General features: G+C 48.1%; 1 protein-coding gene across 11 annotated transcripts in view; it reads left to right on the top strand.

Annotated features, from left to right (window-relative positions):
• BLTP1 (bridge-like lipid transfer protein family member 1) overlaps nucleotides 1–17,172 on the top strand; it is a 2,946,455-nt gene that overhangs the window by 2,102,359 nt on the left and 826,924 nt on the right. For all 11 annotated transcript variants that reach the window (XM_069631149.1, XM_069631145.1, XM_069631146.1 and 8 more), the window contains one exon: nucleotides 1,609–1,847. In XM_069631149.1, coding sequence (XP_069487250.1) covers nucleotides 1,609–1,847 — 239 coding nt within the window. The remainder of the gene's footprint in view (nucleotides 1–1,608; nucleotides 1,848–17,172) is intronic.

The following is a 17,172-nucleotide window of genomic DNA, read 5'->3' as shown; positions in this document are numbered from 1 at the left end:
CCCAGTAATTGCCCATTGCCGGGTGCCGGTATTTATTACTCCCCATTCCAATTTAAACCCCATAGGCCTCTATGGGACTGGGGAGGCCAGTAGCGCCGGCACTGTTAATAACTGTGCCGGTGCTACCGGGTAGGTCTGCTCACGGGTGCTGTTTCGCATGGCAGGTCGGACCTGCCGGGCAGTTAGGCACCAATCGGCAGACCTCGTAGTTTGCTGGTCCGGTAACTACGGGCCGGCAAACTTATAATGAGGCCCATTGTGTTAAAGGGATCTGAGCCTGGCTGAGGGGCATCCGGGGTGAATAGCAAATAACCTAAATTAGTACTTGTCAAAATCTGAAAAAGGAAAAGAACATTTATTTGGCCGCATCAGGCCCTCTGAATGAAGAGAATTTGATAAGCAAAGAGACCCTGATGTTAATGACTGTACTGTATCCTCGTGCAAAAGAATACAGAGACTGTGCTGTGCGCGAGTGAACCGCATTTATCCCGTGCTGAAAACGTGAGGATGGGAGGCCAACGGCCTGAACATCCTGGCATATCATTTTGTGATCACTTCTTTCTTTTTCGTAACACTGTTTCTCACACTATTTGTATTTAGAGGTAAGGATTGGCAATAGGTTTAATAGTATAGGCCCTTTTTATTTTCACAAGACACCACTAGGACTGCGTTACTATTATTTGATCATAGTTTGCTCCCATCTGTAGATTTAGGATTAGATGGGCGTTTTTCAAACCCTTTATGAAGTTCAATAAACACCCTTGAACTGTGGTCACTTGTGTCTGTTCTTCTGTCGATACCATGGCTTCCTTGAAAGGGGGAGTTGGGTAAGGGGACAATGGGCAGACTGGGCAGCATGGCATGGGGGAGCGGTGCCCCCCCATTTAGTGCATAGATGGAAGAGGACTGGGGGGTAGACATAGGGGTGAAATACCCCCTTAGCGAGGGAAACTGGTGCTGGATGGATCTGCGAAAGGGGATTCAGTCGATGGGATTCAACAGTGGGGGATTCGGGAAGCACTGATTTGACAGATTCACATAGAATCACATAAAGCACTTGCTTTTTCTCAAAAAACAAATTAACTGTCAATTTTCAGTGTCCATTCGGAGCTTAACAGTTGGGCTATAGCTAAGCACTCAAATACATTTTCCCTAGGCAAAGCATGATGGGAAACCTGGTACAAGTAAGTAATTTGATTTGTTTGTTTATTGATTTGTATGGCGCACCAAACGCAAGGGTATCTGGGCGCAGTTGTAGGGAAGTTACAGGTATACTTTAGGCATGAGTTACAATGTTACAATAGGATAGACAAAAGATACAGCCAGATATACAGAATATTACAGTGGTTATTTACAAAGAGGTTACAGCGAAAATACAAAATATAATTAAGAGGTTATGTACAAATGCAGCTTAAAATTGAACGGTTATGTACATCATGATGCAAAGACTCGAACCGTCATGTAGAGGTAGGTCAGTGGTCATTGGCCCTTGTGTGAAGCAGATTGACATTCAAAATAATTAAAGCCATGCCAAACATCACATGTTATACAGCAGTTATTATACAACAGGTAATATGACTCTCAATTCTTCATTGGATCTTCTTGCAGCGTGCAGCCTCCGAAAGAGGACATGGCAACGCCACTTCTCCCAGAAAAGACGCCAACAAGTGTCAATCAAACTCCAATTGAAACCACAGAGTTTCCTCCTCTTCCTGAAGGCTTAGAAAAGAAGCCCATTGTGCTTAAGTTCAGTGCCATGATTGACGGTATTGCTATTGGAGCCGCTCTCTTGCCTTCCTTAAAAGCTGAATACAGGATGGAAAAGATGAAGAGCCATGGAATGACTGGTAACTATAGTACACTTTATTTTCTCCAAATTGTCTTTTTATTGAAATATTGATGCACATAATGCATGTCATTGCCCTAACACTGCCAACATAGTAAATATACATTTCGTTTCCACATTTTGTAATTAAACCTCCCAACAAAAGTAGATAACTGAAACAAATGAAAACAACAAAAGTACAATAACACGACTTTTATTCATGTTCTGTTTTTACTTTTAAAAGAATGTATATAGGGACTGTAATGGTTTTATTTTTGCTTTGTAAATAATAATGTTTATTTCGTTTTGTTGTTTACGTTGTCCTATTATAAAACATCTTTGTAAAGGTTTATACTAACCAGATACAAATATTTTACAAAAAATAACACAACTAGACCAAGACAGCTTTGTGAGCTCCCAATTTCAGATGAAGACTACTGGCTCCTCCTTTATCAAATGCACGGTTGCATTGTCCACTTTAAAACAGATTTTAAAGGATTTTTGGGTGAAAAAACATATCTTATCTCTCCTGGACAAAATTCAGAAAATGGGCCCAGGTGCGGGAAGATTTCGCCATGCAATCTGATAACTGCGGTAAGCTTTTCCATGGCTATAATCTCCCACACTTTTACCCACCATATGAAGTACAGAGGCCCTCTGCAGACTTCCAGAAACGTGCACAGTTTATTCTTTCCGCACCTGTCAATGGGTGGGTGCCATCTTCAGGGACATCCCCAAACGGCAAGGTCAGTGCACACATAGGTAGTAGGCCACCTCTAATGTCCTTTATCCTAGAGTGAATCTCCTGCCAATAAGTTTGTATGATTGGGCAGTGCCACCACATGTGAGCAAGGTCTCCCAACTGCCCACACCTATGCCAACAACGGTCTTAATGATCATGGTGGATCGCATGCAGCTTTTGAGGGGTCATATACCACCTATAACATGATTTGATGGCCCCTTCTCTAATGTGTACAGCAGGAGCTCTTATGAGTTTGAGAACACATTTTTTGCCAGGATCCCTCTGAGATTTCAATCCCCAGTTCCCTTTCCCAGCATATCATATAATGCAGTCTATCTTCTAGAGAAGCATTTTCCAGTAATCAGTAGCAGGTGGATATTATTTGTGTTTCCTGGCCTTCTAGCACCCTGAATTCTATTCCTTTAGGTGGACAGCATCCCGCTTGCTTAACCTGATTGTTTGACACCCATTGACAGAGTTGAGCGTATCTGAATCGCTCTGTCTTGGGGATCTTAAACTTTTCTTTACATTCTACAAACGTACGTGGTATCCCTTCTTTGTATATGTCTCTTAACCATAGAACCCTGGACGATTCCCATCATGCAAGCACCATTTTTTCAAGGCCTGCAGACAACTCTGGATTTTGGAGTACTGGGGAGAGTGGGGCTTAGTCCCGACTTTAATCCCAGTTAAGAGCAAGCTTTATCCCAGTGATGAGTAGAACTAATTAATTCCAAGAGGCCCCGTTGTGTATCCCTCAAGGTTTTAGGGAGGAACGGGAGATGAGTTAAGGGAAACGGTAAATCGACCTGTTCCAATGCTTTCCATTTCCTTTGCCACTCTTCTGATGCCCAATCCAACATTGGGGCTATCTGCGAAGCCAGAATATAGCGTTGAATCGATGGGACCTCTAGCCCTCCCAGCTCTCTTGATCTCAGAAGTATTTTGCAAGGAATTCTCGGGGCTTTACCCTGCCAAATAAATCACCCCACAGCTTTCTGTATTTCTAGTAGATCTAACTCTGGGACAACGATTGGCAAGGACCGGAAGGTATATAGGAGCCTCGGGAGCAAGGTCATTTTGACCGCGTTGGCACGCCCCAGCCAAGAGATCTCCATCATCTCGCATTGCCGATGCGTATCTTTGACCTCTTTGCAGAGTACGGGAATATTAGTCCAGAGGAGAGCCCTGTAACTATTAGTAATATGAACCCCTAAATATGTGATTTCCTGGTCTGCCCATTTAAAGTGAAAAGCTGATTGCAGACTACGTTGGATCTCAGGAGGTTCCAAGGTCATAAGCCACACTGATTTCTTATAATTAATGCAGAAGCCATAAATAAGGTCAGATTCCTCAAGGAGTGTCGAGAGAGACACCAGAGGATCCTGGAGACTGTAGGTAATGTCATCAGCATATAGTGCTATCTTATCTGTGTTCCCCCTATAAATTGGTCCGAATACACAGGGGTGAGTATGCATCATCTGCGCCAGGGGTTCTATTGCTAGGGCAAAGACTAAGGGGCCAGCCTTGCCTTGTGCCTCTGCCTAGGGGAATCAATGGCGATCTACGCGCATTAACCTTAATTCTGGTTGCTGGAATTTGGAAATTAGCCATAATTAGTCGGGCAAAGGATGGGCCAAATCCATATGCTGATAAGAGAGCATGTAGGTACTCCCAAGACATGCTGTCGAAGGCCCGATATGCATCCAGGGATAGGTCCAGGGATAGGAGGGACAGACCGCCCGCAATTCAAGGGATCAAGGCGATTAGATCCACCACCCTACGAATATTGTCATGGCCACTTCTATTTTTAATGAAGCCAGTTTGGTCACTATTAACTATCTGCGGGAGGACCTCCCCCAACCTGGTAGCTAGGATTTTACTCTAAAGTTTTGCATCAGTGTTTAGGAGGGCTATAGGATGATACAAAGTGCAGTCCTCTGGATTGTTTTCCGGTTTTAACAATAAAGTGGTGGATGATTCTGCCATAGAATCCGATACTTTCCCTGACTTTAAAAAGAAGTTAAAGAGTTTAGTAAGGTGCGGTGTCGGAGAGCTCACAAATGTTTTGTAGAATGTATTTGTGAAGCCATCTGAGCTGGGGGCTTTGCCTGTTGGGAGGGAGTGAATTGCTTGGGATACTTCTTGAAAGGTTATCTCCACTTCTAGTGCCTCTCTAGTCTCTTCAGGAACCTGGGGGAGCTGCGCCCTTTCAATAAATTCATGAATGTAAGCTGGATTCCCCTTGTGTGGGGCTGACACCCAGCGAAAGAAGTTATCTAGTGCCTGTAGTTTCCCCTCCTCTGTGATGAACCTTTTCCCCCTTTGTGTCTCTCAATGCCCCTATATAATTGTGAGTGGCCACTTTCTTTAATTTGGCTGCCAACACTTTATTAGCTTTATTCCCTCTCGAATAAAAGTATTGTTTTGTCCTACGTATCGATTGGGCAGCTTTCCCCGTCAGGTGTGCCTCTAAGGCCTGCCGGGATACCCTGAGGTCAAGCACGGACCGGCGGCTACCCTTGGCTAAATATTCCCTCTTTATCATGGACCATGCCTTCTAACAGAATTTGCTGCTGTTTGAGCTTTCCCCCAATCTACCAATTGTTCAATAATGACTAACCGGAGTACGGCCATCATAGTATTCCATTCCGTTCGAGAATCCAGTTCTCCATTATCGTTATTCTGGAAATAATTATTTATAGATTCTTCAATGTGGGCCCTCAGGGCGATATCAATCAGTTAGTATAGAGTCATTAAGCCTCCATGGGAGCCTATGCTGTGGGGTGGTCTGATCCCTGTCTATTGCTAGCCTAAGTGGCGAATGATCTGACAGAGCCTTCGGTAGAATGTCTATCCCCTTAGCTGCCGAAATGAGTGTTGGAAACCAAAATCATATCCGGCCTAGAGAAGCCTTTATGGACAGCTGAATAGAAGGTATAATCATTTTCTTTGGGTTGAAAGTAGCGCCACACCTCTATCGATGAGTGTTCTTGCAAAAATGTTGTCATGGTGTAAACATTTTGTTTGTCATTAGGAGTAGGGGCTAGCGACTTGTCCATACCCAGGTTTACAACACAGTTAAAATCCCTGCACAGGATAATTTCACCTTCTGCAAACTCAGCTACGGTATCTGAAAACCCTGCTAAGAACTCCGCTTGTTTATCATTCGGACCATATAGAACTTCTAGCGTGACCTATGGTCGTTCACGAGGGTATTCAGCAATAGAACTTCCCTTCATTGTCATGCAACACCCCCACATGCAAGCCTCTGTGGAACATGATGGCGACCCACCTGTTTTTTAAAGCCACTGGTGGCGAAATACACCCTTGGGTGTCGCCTACTACACTGCTGCTTTTCATCTCCTGCCAATACCTGGGTCTCCTTTAGGAAAAGGAGGCCAGCGTCCAAAGAGGAGAGTCCATGCACCAGTGCTTTACATGTTACTGTTGAATTAAGACTCCTCACATTCTGGGTCAAGCAGCAAAAGTCAGGGGACGCCAACATGCTCTATCACAGGCCGTTGTCCAACTATGCTAGCCAGAGTAGCAATTGAGAGTTTACCGTTAAAGGAGACTCTGTCCCTATTTATTACCAAGATTCTTCGTGTGACCAAACAAAAATAAATAATAGCCCTCTGATTTGCAATAAAATCGCAACAAAGCACAATAAGCAATTATTTTTAAATTTGTAATAACTTTGAAACAGGTGTAATTCTCTCGTGACATCTTTCCCACCTTCCCATTCCCACCCCCAACCGTGCAACAATAAAAGGAAAAACAACATATTAGCGCCAACCCTGGCCCCGTAGAAGTAAAAGGTATGAAAACCTCTGAAGAACAGCCCAGCCATCGGCATATAGTACTGAAAAGTATCAGGTCGGGACTCCCCAGCAGGGCCCCAGTTCATAGTAGGCGAGATCTTTGCCAAATTCCTCCTCCTTCTAGGTTTCCTGGAGCTGCTTCTAGGCTCCAGACATGAACCAGTTCCCTTCTCTGCATCCTCTAGGTCCGGATCTGGGGTGGCGCCCATCAAGTCTGCTGCTTCCTATTCCAAGCTGATAGCATTTAGTTGGTTCTGGAATTCAAATATGGAAGCCCCAGCAATATTTAATGTTGTGGGACTGTAGCTAGGCCGTGGCTGAGTGTACTCTCCTCCTATTCGCAAGTGTCCGAGGTGAGAGATCTTGAAAAAAGAGAGCTTCGCCCCTTGGAATTCCACCAGCTTGTTATTCCAGGCCGCCCCCATGATTTCCTCCTTTAACTGAAAGTAATGGTCTAGTGAGAGCACATTTGGAAATTACGCTGTTGTATTGAAGAGTACAGGCAATGCGTTCTATCTAGCTCCAACACAGCGGTCTCTGTAAGGTGCAATAAGGATCAGAACAGGTCACGGACATATTTGGTTAGGTCTTGATCTTGTATATGTCGAGGCACTCCGCGTATGCAGACATTGTTTCTCCTTGATCTGTTCTACAGATCCTCCTGTTTCGCCCAAATCAAGTCTACCTGCTCCTCAAAGCCAACACCCGGTTTGATAGTTCTACATGGTCAGGCGTCAGTGTATTTTCTACATCATTCACCCGAGATTCCATGCCCATTGGATGCAAATTAAGGTCTGCAACCAATTTGACAAGCGTGTCTTTCCTAGATTTGATCTCCCTTGTAATATCTTGTTTCAAGGAGGCATGCATGTCCATCATATCGTTCTTAGTGAATGAGAGATTAGCCTGGGCAGCCGCCAGAGGGGAGAGAATGGACCGCTGCACGGACCTCTCGAGCACTCTTCTCCTTATCTGGCATGCCTAACAATGATTTCATTATGCCCCCTTTGGCTTTGGTCCCAGCTTTAGCCATTATTACAGAGGTTGATTGATGCCCTAGGGTACAGTATGCCGCCTTTCTCCCGAGGTTTCTTTCTTGGTTGGATGTAGCTGTAATGCCTCTTCCGGTGAAACTTATTGAGCTGTTGCACAGGACCCCAGAGTCCAAATACGCATCCCAGTATTTTCCACCAGTCCATGGTCACAATGATAATTCTATAATCATCTCCCTAAAAGGCACCCGTCTGCCCCCTCTGACACTGGATCCTCAAACACACCCCAGAGAGCCGTATGCCTTATTACAGAATTACCGTCACCAGCCGGCCCGGGTTCTCTGTGATGTTAAAAACCACATACTAAAGGGTTATGGCCAGAGCTCCTGAACGCTTATAAGGACCTGAAACCCCTCATCTGTCTCTAGTGCCAACTTTATGTCCCTCATACGTATGTAATGGCAGTGCATTCCTTGGGGTTGAAACCCCAGTCTCTAGACAGTGGCAGGGAATCCAAGGACACGATGATGGAATCCCAGCGATGATAGGAGGTATGGCTTTCATGCATTCAGGGCCAGTCCCTTCCTTGGAGTTGTAGCCCCGGCTGATATGCAGCCCCTAGCAACTTGGGAATCCCCTCAATAATCAGTGGTAGAATGCTGCATTTCCTCATACAGACTTGTGTGCCTTGTACTTCTGCAGGTACACGTCCAGTAGCTTACTGGGCCGAGTGGAGTGCCTTCATTTATTTGCAGCTCCACACAACCGAACTTCCCCCAGTCTGCAACAAGCGTTCTCTGCTCTCCCCATTCCTCCGAGCCTGGGCCGCCTATATCCCTGCTGGTAGCAGCAGCTCCACACCTCTGTGCAGTCCGGCCCCCACCCCTCCTCTCCACACCTCCAGGAGGCGCAGGACCAACCTACAGGAGCGTTTCTTCTGCTTCATAGCCCTCGACGGAAGGGGGGGTGGTCTCAATCACCGCAGCCCAATCCAGCGCTCAGGAGAGATCACCCACCAACTCTGCTGGTGCCGCACTCCACCGCTGCCAGGTCTCCTGGCCGCCCGGGACACTCGATCACAAGTGCATGTGGGCTCTGAAGGAAAGTCGTCCGTTCTGCTCTGGGCCACCCGGCATCAGACCCGCTCTTCACCGCGGGGTTGAGCCGCCACAGTAGCAGCCCCAGTAGTAGCGGCAGTCCTCCAGGTCTTATGCCAGCCACCGCGTGGGTCTCCAACCTCCCTCAGAGGTTGAAAAACACAAAAAGCTGGCTTTAAGAAGAACTGGTCGGGCGGCGACTCCTGTTTAGGCCTGTTACAATTAATTGACTGTCGAAAAGCGGATGTAGCCAGAAACCGCTAATAGTTGCTATCAAGTTGTGACTTCTAAAGACTGTGCCAAATGAGAAATCAAACGAAAATTTAGTTGGTTAGCATGGTTTCATTTTTATTTGTTTTTGTTTCATGATGCCCTTAAGCTTATGATACCCTTTAGCTGACACGTGTGTCGGCTGCTTCCAGCCTTTCTCAAAACTGGCCATAATCTAAGAGATGTCATCATTTGATTTGTTCCATGTACATGAACATACATTGTATATCCAAACATAACAGTAAAACAAAAAATAGATATCCATTGCAAATGATGGGTTCACAAAAAACAAAACGGTTTGTTATATATGATTTCACAATAATCATGGATCAGCCATAAAAAAAGGCACAGATGAAGTGCCCAAGAGTAAATAGTAAACAAAAAGAGATGCACAGAAACAAAAGGGTTTGGTATAAGAGAGGATTGTTTGGGAAGGAGAAGGAAAGAAGGACCATGTGTTAGAAAGTTCGCTCCAAGAGAGTGATAATGTCATTGGAAAAGACCTGTGAACAATTCTCTGATAAAGTAAAACAATGTGCTTACCACGATTAGGCAGTATCATGTTTCATGGGTTCGATCCCTCATTTTCTGAAAATACGTTTTTGTTTTTTGTGAACCCATCATTTGCAATGGATGTCTAATTTTTGTTTTACTGTTGTTTGAGTCAGAAGGTCGGGTGCTACACCCGAACCTGGATTCTCTCAACCTACATGTGACTCTTGAGAGGATGCAATATTATGACTGGGACTTCTCTGAGGAGGTACTTGAGATGCTGCTGGCTGCACGCAGACTCTCAACAAGATCATTGTATGCATGCAGGTGGAAATAATTTGAGGCATGAAGCAGCGATCGCAAGATTAAACCTATCTCTTGCACCACCACTACAGTAATGGAGTGCCTTCTGTCACTGGCCTCTTCAGGCTTTCATGTCATCACAGTCAAAGGATACTTGGCGGCTTTGTCTGTGTTCATGGATCTTGCTTCACGATTCCGGTTATGGCCCAATTCCTGAAGGGCCTTGTGAATATGTTTCCTCCTACCCCCTTTGTCATCCCTGATTGGGATTTGAATCTGGTCCTCACATTCCTCATGGCAGCTCTGTTTGAGCCATTACATTCTTGCTCACTGCGGTTATTAACTTTCAAACCTGCTTTCCTTGTGGCCATCACTTCAGCAGTTTACTTTGGTAAACCACCATTCCTTCGCTTTTTTCATGATATGTGTTCTCTTAAAGTGAGGCCAGCGTTCTTGCCTAACGTGGTGTCTGAATTTCATCTCTCACAGGCAATTGATTTGTCAGTGTTTTATCCACCTCTTTACCCCTCTGAGGAGGAGCGTTTTCACAGGCTGGACCCTTAGAGAGCATTAAGCTTTTACACAGCCAGGACGGCTGAGTACAGGAAAGTCGACCAATTGTTTGTGGCCTTTTCTGTATCCAGAAAAGGTTTGGCGGTATCGAAGCAGCCAATCTTGTGTTGGATCGCGCTATATATTTCTGGCATGGGTAGACTCCATGGATGCTGTGGTTGTCCAAGGTTGCTCCCCAGCCCTCTAGGGAAGAGTCCGCAGTAACAGTGACCTGAGGGGCCGGCTGTCGGAAGGGCTTGCCTTGCCGCAGGTTGCAGTCCGCGGACCACCACTTGAGGTCCGAGTAGAGAAAGGAAGGAATGTTGACAGGCTCCTCTTGGGAGCCCTTCTCCTGATTCCATGAGGCTGCGAAGTGCAGCGGTAATCTCCTCATCCTGAGTCTTGTGTGGGGTACGACCAACCGTACCGCTGCCATAATACCAAACAGGTGTTGGTACCACCAGGCCGAGGTCATTGGCCTGGAGAGGAAAAGAATTGTGGCTCTCTTGATGGCTGTGATCTTGTCCTCTGAGGGAAAGACTCTCTTGGAGCCCGTGTCCCAGATGAGTCCCAAGAAGGTTAGGCTCTGCGTGGGTTGCAGCTGAGACTTCTTGAGATTGATAGTGAACCCCAGGTCGTGGAGTGTGTTGATCAGTGCCGAGGAGGTACGGTGAACCGCTTCCGGAGAGGTGGCCCGGACGAGCCAGTCTTCCAGGTATAGGTAGAGGTGGTGACCCTGGGCCCTGAGGAGGGCTGCCACTGCATTCATTAACCTGGTAAATACCCTGGGCGCCAAGTTGAGACCAAAGGGTAGAACCTTAAGGAACAATGCGACTGCCAAATAGGGACGTGTAGATAAACGGAGCAGAACCAGCACCTCTCCCCTGCCAGTAACTTCACCAGAACTGGCTGAGAGGCAATACAAGAGAAAATATATGAAAAGTCCATCTCAAGCAACCTGCACTGATCGCCATGACGTCTTTACTCAAATGTCCACCTTGACTATTGCTTTGGCTCAGTTTCTCAAATTATATGAGGCCATCAGGGATACCTTGAAGGATCATACAACTCTGATGGTAATGTTACACTCTAAGATCATTTATATGGAGGGTTTCATTATGGGGGTAAATTGACAGTGGATCAAATCTACTTAAGGGGGACAAGAATGTGGATGAGCCACTAGAAATCTCTTATAAGCCGCATCCTAACATCAATGTAGACCTACAAGTGAGGACTCAAGGCTCGATTGATCTTATAAAATCGCAGGCCACAAGCCAGATGGAAAGAAGTGTTGGGGAAACACTGCCGCCGCCCTTAACCTGCCTGGCCAAAAACTAGAACATAGAAGAAACAGAGATTACTATGTTGGATTCTTCTATCTTGAACATTTCTAGTGAGAGTAAAAATGAGGCTGAAAACAGTACAGAGATGATCATACTAAATTCATACCCTATATGTGGCCCAAAAAGAAGGAACACAAGACCCACAATAAAAACAACAACTAAACAGCAAAGGCAGGCAAAAGCTGCCAAATTAAATGACTCGAGGGCTTACTCTTACGTCCCGTCCACTTTCCTCCATACTGTATGGGCGTCCCTCGCGAGGGACGGGAGACGGAACCTTTTTCACCAGAAAAATCTTCTTCCCCTTTAAACTTGGAGGCATGTGGGGGCGCGGTCCTGGGAGCATGCGATTGCCTGACTCTGCCCATCAGCGCCACTCCTCAGTCCCCTTTTCCGTGTCGACAGGAACGGGCTGAATTCACCAGCGCTCCTGGGTTTGGCTTTGGCCATGTAATAGCACGCGCTTCCCCGGATACTTTCTTCTATCTTTTTTTGTCATTTTCTATCTGGTACTTGGTCCTCCCATGCTACGCTTCTCCCCGACGCATATCGACTTCATTGGGCTTTAGCAAGTGTCCAGCCTGCGAGGGGCTCTTCCCTACATCCGATCCCCCCCTTACATCCGATCCCCATGCTCTTTGCCTCCGCTGCCTTGGCCCCGACCACGGCTGGGAAGGTTGTACCGCGTGCAACGCCCTGACTCCACGGGCACTGAAGAACAGGCTAACCAGTTGGAGGGAGCTCTTCGAAAGATCGCCTCCGAAGGACTTAAAGGACTTCGGCAAACATTGTTCAAGGCCCAAGACAAGGCCGCTGTTTACCATCGCACCCTGCAAGGGTGACTCGTTTCCAAAGCAGCGCACGAGCTGGAGGAACCTCTCGGGTTCTCACACCAGCACATGTACAGAGGCTAGTCCAGCTACCGGTGTCAGTGCTGAGGGACCGCAAGGTTCTTTCACCGGGGTTACACCCTAGGGGCAACGCCCTAGTACCGCCATTATGTCCAAGGGGGCACCTTTACACAGCACTACCAGCAACTCTGCCGAGGGCAATAAGCCTTCCAGGCCCTGACCTGAGATGCAGGGTGGGCCTCATGTTCTAACACCAAGCATCTTGGACGAGGCTGGACCCGGAGAGTCAGGCACCAAGACTTCGGCACGTGGCACACAGCTCGACAAAAGGGCCGCTGTGCCAAACAAAATGGCTGTTTGTCCGATACCTTCCCTAGGAACGGAGCGGGTAGAGGAACGAGTTGCAAGGTGTGACTGGCATGTGCCTACTGCTGATCCATCAGCAGCGCAGGGCAGGTTTTCCCTGCTTCCCAGGCAGTGTGCCCCAGCAGCTGCCAGCCACTCTGTCAATATCACCTGCCACCTCTTCAGCCTCCGAAGACAGGTTCTTCAAAAGGTTCCTAGCACTGATGCAAACTCCCCAGATTGGGGCCATCCTTCGGGATACTATCAGGGACATGCTCTCTCCGGTCACTTCACCGGCACCCATAGTCATTTCTCCTATGACTCCGAGGTAGAGCAGCCCAAGGAGGGGGTCTTGGCAGAAGTCCTCACCCTAAGACCTCCTACCAAGACGAGGATCCCGATGCAGAAAGATGTTGTTGCCCTGGCCAAGAAGGGGTGGGTCAAGCCACACTTGGCCTAACCTGTCAATCAGCGCCTCAACTCCAATTATAGGCAGATGGAGGCGGATACACTCTTGCTTTCAGCGCATCCTCAACCGCACTCTTCCGTGATCGCTGCGGCGTCACTCTACTCTAAGCCTCAGTCGTCGTTGGCCACCTCGTCCTCGACGCTGCTAGGCAAGGAGGAGAAGATTTTGGAGGCGTACGGGAAAAAACTGTTATGTTATGTTAAACAAATTTCTAAAGAGCAACATTCACCCGCAGGTATCTTGGCACTAAAGTAGGCATTAAGGTGCAGCAGCAAAGTACTAGAGCAAATGGGTCTTAAGGTCACGGCGGAAGACCAGGTGGTTTTCGCTGGCGCGGAGATCGAAGGGAAGTCTGTTCCAGGATAAGGCAGCCATTACAGAGAAGGCGTGACCGCCAATCTAGGACAGCCTAACTCGCGGAACAGCAATCAGTAGAGCCGACTGAGAGCGCAAAGGTCGGGATGGCACATAACGGGAAAATGTTTCCTGTTATTATTCAGTGCCTTGATTTTAAAAAGCGCGGTGTACCAGGCACAAGGATTTAAAAAGGATGCGCTTCTCAATCGGGAGCCAATGAAGTTGCTTGAGCAGCAGAGTCATGTGAGTACGGGGAGGAGGGCGAATCGCCGCCCAAGCTGCAGAGTTTTTAAGCAGTTGAAGGCGCTTAGTGAGGTTGCTAGGCTCACCCAGGTAAAGAGAGTTACAGTAATCTGTTGTGCTCAGAACCGGGGCAGCCACCACAGGAGCCCAATGTTTGGCTGGAATGAAGGGGAGCACCTTACGTATAATCCGTAGTTTGAAGTGCCCAGATTTACAGACAGAAGCCACTTGGGGTGCCATGGACAGAGAAGATGACAACAGAACACCCAGATTTTTAACTGAGGTCGCTGGTGTAGGGCAAGTGCCTAGTGATGTACTGTTTTCACTTGCGTCAAGCCAACGCGGATGCCATGCTGGCAGCCGTTAACTAAAGGCTCTGGTTGGAAATTGCGGCCTTCCTCCCGGAACATCTGGCGCAGAGCCAAGCGCGCTTCAAGGCGGGCCTAGGAGAAGCCAGGCTGGTAGCGCAGGAAATCATGGAGTCCACTATGGCCCACATCGATATCTCTGGCCGGGCCATCTGCATTGCCACGGACATGAGAAGGACGGCCTGGCTCCGAGCTACTAAGTTTAATCCTGATGTCCAGGAACGCGTATTGGACCTTCCATTCAAGGGTAGTGACCTCTTCCACTCCACCACGGATGAGTAATTCGATAAAATTAAGAACATATCACAAATCGCAAAGTCTTTATTCTTACGAAGGCCATGCCCAATGCGTTCACCCAGTCACATCAATGCTCTGACAAGGGGCGGGCGTTTGGTGGGTTCCGGGGCTTCCAACAACAGAGGTCCAGACAAACCTGACTGTTCTCCGAGTCAGCACCGGAGGAAACTACAAAAGGGGGGACAAGGGCTTTTTCCAATCCCCCTCCTCAGCAACAGCTTTCGAGGGAAAGAAGGCATGACACGCCGCTTTGGGTCCACGTGTCTCCGGTTGGGGGCCGGCTTGCTTTTCAAGTGCAATTTTGGTGCCAGAATTTTTAAGACCCCTGGATCCTATCCGTATTCTCCACTGAGTACCGCCTACCGGTCCCTTCCTCTCACCCCTCATTCTCTTCCTCTCCCACAAATTGGGACAACTCTGCTGGCGGAGATCCTCCCGCTCTTTGAGAGCCAGGCAGTGGAAGACGTCCCAGCCTCCCAGCTAGGATTAGGCTTTTATTCCAGGATTTTCGCAATACAGAAGAAGAACCAGGCTGGCCTGAGAGTTGTGTTGGACCTTTCCACCCTCAATCTCTCCCTTTCTCTGCAAGAATTCAAGTTGGTTACGCCAGCTCTTCTTGCGAAAACACTGGACAGGGGAGACTGGATGTGCACTCTGGATCTGAAGGAGCTTATCTACACATCCCTATTTGGCAGTCGCATCGTTCCTTAAGGTTCTACCCTTTGGCCTCAACTTGGCGCCCAGGGTATTTACCAGGTTAATGAATGCAGTGGCAGCCCTCCTCAGTGCCCAGGGTCACCACCTCTACCTATACCTGGAAGACTGGCTCGTCCGGGCCACCTCTCCGGAAGCGCTTCACCGTACCTCCTCGGCACTGATCAACCCACTCCACGACCTGGGGTTCACTATCAATCTCAAGAAGTCTCAGCTGCAACCCATGCAGAGCCTGACCTTCTTGGGCCTCATCTGGGACACGGGCTCCGAGAGAGTCTTTCCCTTGGAGAACAAGATCACAGCCATCAAGAGAGCCACAACTCTTTTGCTCTCCAGACCAGTGACCTTGGCCTGGTGGTACCAACACCTGTTTGGTATTATGGCAGCGGTACGGTTGGTCGTACCCCACACAAGACTCAGGATGAGGAGATTACAGCTGCACTTCGCAGCCTTATGGAATCAGGAGAAGGGCTCCCAAGAGGAGCCAGTCAACATTCCTTCCTTTCTCTACTCGGACCTCAAGTGGTGGTCCGCAGACTGCAACCTGCGGCAAGGCAAGCCCTTCCGACAGCTGGCCCCTCAGGTCACTGTTACTACGGACTCTTCCCTAGAGGGCTGGGGAGCAACCCTGGACAACCACAGCATCCATGGAGTCTGGACTCGGCAGGAGACCTGCATCAATGGCTAGAATTGAAGGCCATATGGCTGGCTCTCAAGTCCTTTCTCCCTCTTATCGAGGGCAAGACAGTTCTTATCTAGATAGACAACTCCACCAGCATGTACTATATCAACAAGCAGGGGGTACCAGATCCCCTCCACTGTGAAATCTAGCAGTCAGCATGTGGGAATGGGCTCTGGAGAACAACATCTACCTCACGGCCGTCCACCTGCCGGGGGAATCCAACCTGGAGGCGGACATGCTCAGCAGACTGGGGGTGGACAATTATTTGTGGCAATTGAACAACCTGGTACTGAAGGAGATCTTCCTCAGCTCGGGCATCCCCAAGTGGATCTGTTTGCCTCCCGGGACAACAGTAAATGCCAGCAATTCGCCTCCTGCAGGGGCAGGGCTCTGGCTCCGGCTCCATGGGCGACGCCTTCCAGATACAGTGGAGCGACATTACGGCATACGCCTTCCCGCCCACACCCCTGGTTCACGGGGTGATCTGCAAGATAAGTAATCTTGTCACCTCAGCATCATTTTTATAGATTCATGGTGGCCGGCGAGACGTGATTCTCTGAGCTGCTCAGCCTATCGTGGCAGGTCATCAGCAGGGTGGCTACCTGGGCCACCCCTTCGGCTTTCTGTAAGCATTACTGTTTGCATGCCGCCTCTAGGTCAGACTCGGCTTTTGGGCAGGCGGGTCTAAGAAACCTGTTTTCTTAAAGAGGGTTTCCTCTCCACCCTGGGTCTTCATTCAGTTGTAATCACCCATACAGTATGGAGGAAAGGGGACAGGACATAAGAGTAATTAATAGTTACTCACCGTAGTGACTAACGTACTCTTAGTCCATAGTCCCCTTTCTTCTATAGGTCCCACCATCCTCCCCCCTAATAATACTGGTGTCATTAGGCAATGTTGAATGTTGTCGATGCGTCAATGGGGACTGAGGAGTGACGCCAGTGGGCAGAGTCAGGCGAGTGCATGCTCCCAGGGCCGCGCCGCTGCGCGTCTCTAAATTTAAAAAGGTAAGAAGGTTATTCTGGTGAAAAAGGTTCCGTCTCCCGTCCCTTGCGAGGGACGCCCATACAATATGGAGGAAAGGGTACTATGGACTACAGTGAGTAACTATTAATTTCCTGAGAAATCTAACCCTGCCTTTGGTAGAGGCAGACTCGAGGGGAAGCCTGCGTGTAAAAAACGCAAAAACGACAGCGATAATACTGCTGACCAGGCCACCAAAACAGTAACTGAAGTCGACCCAGAGGTTGAAATGTTTAACAACATGCTAAATCTGTCTACGTACTCCTTATCAGAGGAAATAGAAGAAATAGAGCAAACCAACATTGGGCAACATTGGGCAAATTGATAATGATGTACTAATAACGAAAGAAACATCGTACCAGAAGATCCAGACACCTATCGT

This window comes from Ambystoma mexicanum, chromosome 6q, assembly GCF_040938575.1.
Source record: "Ambystoma mexicanum isolate Mex_15411 chromosome 6q, UKY_AmexF1_1, whole genome shotgun sequence".
NCBI classification, from domain to species: Eukaryota; Metazoa; Chordata; class Amphibia; order Caudata; family Ambystomatidae; genus Ambystoma; species Ambystoma mexicanum.
The sequence above is the reverse complement of the archived record's forward strand: the minus strand, read 5'-3'. Positions and strand labels throughout refer to the sequence as shown.